At 31.1% G+C, this 7436-nt stretch overlaps 1 protein-coding gene across 1 annotated transcript in view; it reads left to right on the forward strand.

Moving 5' to 3' along the window:
• Window positions 1-7436, forward strand: part of LOC108752349 (transient receptor potential-gamma protein) — a 113220-nt gene that overhangs the window by 85638 nt on the left and 20146 nt on the right. Inside the window, exons 4-5 of the mRNA XM_018493138.1 lie at window positions 4795-4925; window positions 6890-7124. Of these exons, the coding sequence (XP_018348640.1) occupies window positions 4795-4925; window positions 6890-7124 (366 nt within the window). The remainder of the gene's footprint in view (window positions 1-4794; window positions 4926-6889; window positions 7125-7436) is intronic.

Below are 7436 nucleotides of genomic sequence, written 5' to 3' on the forward strand. Positions count from 1 at the left end.
GCCGTCACGAATGTAAGGCGTGAATAGTAGATACAGACAGTTTAGTCAGACACAGAAGCAGTGGTTACACATTGTACGTGAAGACGGCGCATACGGAGACAGTTGAACACGGGGACAGAGTAGAAATACAATTCAAATACAGACGGTAAATGTAGTCGGAACTAAATAGTAAATACTGTCTGAACAAGATATGTACAAAGTGGGTTGTGGGAGACATATATATCTTATTTACAACTGCCTTAATTAAGATAAATAAAATCATTATTTTTTAAATAATAACTAATAGGTGAAAATTTTAATAAACTATTTATTTAAATTATTATTAAAATAAATAATTTTTATGTTACAAACGATTTTTTTAAATATAAAGAGATAAATTCTTTATTTTATTACTTTAAATATTTCTTGTTGATACAGTAGTAAAATATAACAAAATTTCCCTATAAAATATATGGATAAGTCAATAAGTAATCTTAATTTTTACCACCTTAGTTATTTGGTAAAATTAAAGTTACTTATTGATTGATCTATCTATTATTTAAAATATAAACTATGATTTGAATTCCTGAATTCTAAATGAGATTTTTCAAACAGAATAAATGTATATACTATTGATTGCGATGATTGTAAAATTTATAGCATTAAATGCTTGAACTGTACATTGCAAGTCGAATGATTTTTTAATGACGGGATTTATAGACCACATTAAGTGTCTACTTGCCAAGAGTACGCTGCTCTGAGACACGAAATCCTTTCCAGTGTTTCGCGTAACGAAGCATTGAGGCGGAGCATTTAATCCATGATGGTAGAATGAAATACCACGGTTAGCGGGCATTCCCACGTTTTTCTGTTTGTGGATTTAATTCTATTTGTAAAACTATCTAGTCGAAAACAACTTCTTGTTAAGGAAAAACCTTAGTAAAGAATTCTCCTGCAAAACCAAGTAAATTTCACTTTTAAATTTCCCTTTCATGGGATTTGAATTGTTCGTATGAAAACAAACGCCTCAAAAAATAACAATGAGGGATCTTCCTCGTAAAATGGAAATCAATTTCCGAGATTGGAGGCGTCGATACACTTCACGCGCAAGGCGGGATTTGCTCTCCCTCGTGTACTCCAAACCTGTAATAAATTTTCCGGCAGAATACGATAAAATCCGAAAACATTTTAGAGCTTTGAGAAAGATTCGGAAGCTACGAAAAATTATTTGCCTTTAGGTCATGTCTTTAAAAATCGCGTTTTAATTTAAAACATTTTAATTTAAAACAAAATGAATGCAGAGAAGTAGAACCAGCTTAAAAATAATTTAACATACTCAGAGGTGGAAAACGTGAAATAGGTAAAATGTACAGATTAAGTACGTTCTAGAGTTTATAATTAAGATTATATGTATAATTACAAGATGCTTTACATATATTATGGGGAATTTCCCATCACATATATTTTTCATGTCTTATGTTTATAACTTTTAAGCTTCTCATAGGGAAGGAACAGTTTTGTGAAAGTATTTAAAGTTAGATACAGATCTGAAAATAATTTTGCTGGACCATCAAAATAATTAGGCAGAACGGTTAAATGTTAATGACAATGCTGCAGAAAGTTTTAACAGCCAGAATGTTGTAGCAGCCAGTTTATTGGCGTTCTACATAATTTTGATAGTTCAAACAAAATTATTTTACAGATCTGTATCTAGCTAAATTTTTATATTTTTATACTTCGGCAAACTCTTTCCCTGTAAGGTAATAGGAGTGTACATGTTCAGATTTTTGAGTCGGTGGTTAAGAACGCAGACTGTAGTTAACAAAGGGCGAGAAGAGAAGACACGGAAGCAGACTCAAGTAGAGGAAAAAGGTATATATTCTATAATACGAGAGACATCGTACTCGAGATACTAGAATATAATACTGCGAAGGCTAGCACTGACGAGTGTTTACTAAGGGCGCACCTTAATTGTCGGCGCACCCTCGGCAAACACCGTCTATCATACGCTTGTCTTTATGGCTCGCTAAGACCCGCGCGACTCTTTTTCATCATTCAACCGCATATTCGTCCCCTAAAATTTCGATCAATGTTCAAATCCTCCTCCCCGATCATGCAAAATATCAACGTAGGTTCTTGGGTCAAGATTTGCGTTTGAATTACGCGCGAGTGTGTATCTGCGATACGTCGCACACGTGTCCGACATTTATGGATTGTATTTCGAACAATGTAGTACAGATACTATCTCTGTGTGCCGAACGACAGATATCACGACGGATGAATTTGTTGAGAGAGGAAACGCGCGTACATATCGGCGAACGCGATGTTTCAATAACTTTCAATAATCGATAATAAAACAGCTAATTCACGGCCTGATGTCTGCCTCGATGCTGCCTCAATGCAACCCTGTTTATGACAATGTAAAATTGATTGCGTATCGGATGTATAAACGGTACGAGAGAGCGACAATTAAAACGTACTTGCTAACAATAAGCACATTTTATTAATGGTCTTTATACGAAATAGGATCAAATGGAATTCATACGCGTCAATGATGAAACATAATTTGTACGATCGACGATAATTCGGTTTACATTTTCGTGATAAAGTTTTATGCTCTTCTCGTTTCCTTCCCCTTAATTTCAATATTAACTTTAAGCTACTCTAAAATATTACCTTGAATCCAGTTTAATGACAAATACAGCAAGATTAATACTAATAAATTAAATCTTTGGATACGAATAGATAATGAAAACACTATGGTACGATAATGAGAACAATTTAATTTTAACTTAATCTCGAATGAATTTTATATTAACGAAATATTAATCTATAACGTTTAATTACGATTTAAAAAGAATATCGGTATAAAGAATATAGGTATAAATGTGCTCTTTAAATAAAAACCTGTTGTATCTGTATCAATTTAAAAAATTAAACCTAACTGGTATTATATTTTATTTTTTTAAATATATCAATTATATAAAAGATTTGATAATAATAACTAACGCTAAGTTATAGTCCTTCAAAAAAATGGTTTTGCTGAAGTATCCAAAAATTTAATCAGATACAGATCTGAAAATAATTTTGTTGAGTCATCAAAATTACGTAAGAATCTTGAATATGATAAGCAATGCTGCAAAAAGTTTTAGCATTCTAGCAACAAGTTTGAGCGTTCTACATAATTATTTTGATGGTCCAAATAAAATTATTTTTAAGCCTGTTTCTAGCTCAATTTTTAAACGCTTCAGCAAAACCATTTTCTTCGGACATAATTGCATTACCTTACTCAACTCAAGTGATATGTGTTCTTGAATTCCACAAAAATAATTCTATTTGAATCCAAGTGATAGCATTTTGTTTTAATCCAAGATTCAAAATATTTAAACAACATAGAACAATGAGCATAATATTACAATGTAATTATTGTAGTATATTGATAAAGTTAAATATAAAATTAAAATTCCATGGGACTTTGTCTATCTATATTAATTATAATATTGTGTACTGACATCGTGCTTGGCTCATTGCCCTGTGTTGCTTCTTATTTAAATTTTAATTTTTTGGATCTTTTTAGATACTTGGTTTAATTTAAAAAATATTTAACATGAAACTTAGAGCAAATATATATACAATAATATCCATATTACGATATATTGCATGTGACATATAGTATTAAGAAAAAAGATATAAGAACAGGTCGCGTACGACTAAATTAATTATAATAACTGAGATGAATAATTAATTAAAATCAGTGGAAAGGATTCGTAGTTCAAAGCAAACGACCAATTGTAATGTGAAACACGCATTGTGTTAGTACGTAATAATACGCTGCATTCCTCGAACACAGTTATGAGGGACACAATTGATCCTCGAAACTGGGTGCATTTCACCTCGTTAACTACACTCCTGCACACGAACGCATACGCTCGCTCCAGATTCGGTATGCAACTTCCGCGTGAGCGCGGCGCAAAATCACGTAGTGAGCGTTGAATCGTGCATGACCGATACAATGACGGTGGAAAATGAGGCTGGGGCCACTAGACGAAATTTGTATAACTTAACGCGCGTTTCAAACAATGCGACAATTGCAATAGTATACTGTAAAACGAAGCGAAAACATTTAGAGACACGGATAATCGCGCGTTGCTAAAGAAACGCTGCACCGGAAAAAGATGTAACACTGAAAAATATGACCGTCTTCGCGTTTCTCTCGCATAGGCGATAGCTACGGAAATTATGTTTTTAGAAATACTGTTTGTTTTCCAGAAGAACTCTCTCCTCTGCAAGATTTACATTAAACGATACGCCATAACGTCCCACTCCTAATATATCTTACAAAATTTAGAAGGAATGTTTTGAGTTTAAGCGTTTTCATGAATTAACAACAAATTGTGAAATTTTTTTAAGTGATAGTTTTCAAGAAAATAAATTCTTCCTTCAGTCTGAAAAATTTAAAATGGCACAACGTTTTGTCTTGACACGTTTTATTTATAAATTAATAAAAGTCTTTATTTAAAAGATACTCTAGTTATTGCTTTAAACATACATAATTAACTGAATCGAAAATCATACTCACTTAATGCTATTTATCTTAAACGGTGTGTGTGTGTGTTTTACAATCACGTTATATTGCCGCACTAATTGTAAGTGTACATCAGACTATCATTGGATGTGCGAGAAATGAGAGGTTATTAGTACTCTGGTATACTGCAACACAGTATCATTCGTATTTACCCCATATCCGCAATTCCCTTACTCTCCCATATGTATAGATACGTTCAGTCAAATAAAATAAAAATATTGCGCTTATAGAGGCACAGTATACACGGCATGATGGAGGAGGAGAACGTCGTGAGACCTCATCAGGAAATGGCCAGCCTGTCGCTTCAGGAAAAGAAATATCTTCTTGCTGTCGAGCGCGGAGACGTGGCTTCCGTTAGAAGGTCAGTTGAAATTTATAATTAAAAATTTATAAATATTTTTGACTTTTTTATTAGCAAAGGAGAATACAAGGCGAAAAAATGAATGAATTTCCTATTTAATCAGATGTATATTTATTTTTAATATTTCACTTTACATTGATGTATGCATCGCGAAATTTTCGTAACATAAAACTCTTTGCAGGCAGATATCCTGTTTTTTGATAGCCTGAGAATTGCATGTGTATATTAAAAAAAGGAAGAGAAGAAAAAAGAGATAGAAGAAAAAGAAAGAAGTTTTTTATATACATATATAAAATATTTATTTAGGTAAAAAAAAAACTTATTTATAATATACAATATATAAATATGGAACGAGTTTCATCTTGTTTATATTTCGTTCATACACGTGTATCCTTACGCGATGCACACGTGTATCCCTACAAGCTTCTCTATCTTTTCATCCTTTTATTCCGCGAATTAAGAGTACGATTATTGTATGTCCTCGTTATCCTAATAGTGCTATTATAAGAAATATCTAGACACGTGCGCTAACACGCGTGTACGTGCTACTGCTAACGAAAATAGATAATTGTGTCGAATGTGGGATTCGTTGTGCGAGCAGATATCTAGGAAGGACAGAACATTTCTTCCGTACAAAAAAAAGAACGAATAAAACTTAATAGCAATAAACTTTTTTATGGAAGTTAACTGTGTTGCAACATTACGTAGAAATTTTATTTCACTTGAACTTTCTGGAACAAGTCTTATATTTTAATAGCATTAATGTTGATTTCTACCCAGATTCTAACTTCAATCTTGATTTAATTACTCTTATAACTTTTTTTAATTCTTAAAACTGGAAAACATGAAGAATTAGTTAAATCGCTCTTAGGAAAAAGTGTTTCAATATATTGATTAACTATTCAGTTACTTTTTTTTTTAAAAGGGCGAGATTAAATTAATTAATCTACATAGTAGAAACGGACATAATTTAACTTTGGCGTGCGTGTTCTACAAAAATATGTATTATATAGAATTATATAATTTTTATAAATATTGTAAGATTTTTAAAACGATAAAGTTTAAAAAATTTTACAATATTTATAAAAATACGTACAATTTATATAAAAAGTTAAAATAGGCAATTATTCCTTTAAAAATTTTTTTTATTTATTATTACTCAATGTATCGTGATATTATTGTAAAAAATAATTAGTGTATACTAACGTCACATTCTTCAAATAAATAAACTTCCACTCGACGTGTGTACAGCACAAAATCTTCTAATTATCTTAGCTTGCTTGCACGATTTTGAAACTTTCAAGAATTCTCTTTGCTATGCTTTCATGTTACCGTAATTGAAGCTGATTGCTATCTATGATTAACTTGACACTCTCGCAAAATTCCTCCGTTATAATTTATAGTCATAACTTTTGATTTGACATCGCTTTTCTGTTCTGATTTTAATAAGAAGCAGTCAAATTCACTTGAAAAAGACAGGTTTTTCTAACTTTTAATAAAGTTATATTATCAAATAATTATTTTTAAAGTTATAAGTCTCGAAGTTATCGAATATTTTTCCTATTACAAATTCTTTGCTAACTAAACTAAAAAAATTCTAGTTGACAGAAATATTGAAGCACTTATAGTTTTTAAGTAATAGTGTTTAAGTAATTAATCGATTAAAAATATGGGGTTTAAATTAAGTTTAAAAAATAAATGACAAAATTTTGTAGATAATTCTAAATATCGAATAGAATTTTAATTTGAAACATATATTTGCAAATATATATAATGTTAAAAATTGAAAAGATCTAATAAATGATATTTTGATCGAAATTATTTAGAAAAATTATTTCTTCTAACCATGACAATTTGCTAAAAGGATATCCGATAATTTTGGGATTTTCTATATACGAATGTTTGCACTTACGAATCCTGCACGGCAATTCATCAATCTTCCAAATACCCTCCTGTCACTACAGAATGCTCCAAAAAGCCCACGAGGCCGACATTAACATTAACTGCGTGGATCCTCTCGGACGATCGGCCCTCCTCATGGCGATCGATAATGAAAATCTAGAGATGGTGGAGCTTTTAATAGAGCACAAGGTCGATACCAAGGATGCGCTCCTTCATGCTATCTCTGAGGAATTCGTTGAAGCAGTGGAGGTCCTTTTAGAGCATGAGGAGACCCTTCACAGGAATGGCGAGCCACACGTAAGCGTCTGTATCGACATCTTTTATATCTGAATGAAAGTGTGTGGTGTGTGTATATGTGAGAAAAAGAGAGAATATAATAATTACGTATAATATAATTTATTAATCAGTTTTATATGATTTTAAAAAATGTAAGTATTCTTTTTATTTTTAAATTATGTTCTTTGTTTGTTTTTTATCTTAATATACAATATTAGAGACAGTCTTATATAATTCTAAAAAATGTAAATATTAATTTTTTAAATTATAATTAAAATTATATTATTTTTAAAAACTATATTTTAATTATATCCTACGTTGGTTTGTTTTAAT

Source organism: Trachymyrmex septentrionalis, unplaced genomic scaffold, assembly GCF_001594115.1.
Source record: "Trachymyrmex septentrionalis isolate Tsep2-gDNA-1 unplaced genomic scaffold, Tsep1.0 scaffold6, whole genome shotgun sequence".
NCBI lineage: Eukaryota > Metazoa > Arthropoda > Insecta > Hymenoptera > Formicidae > Trachymyrmex > Trachymyrmex septentrionalis.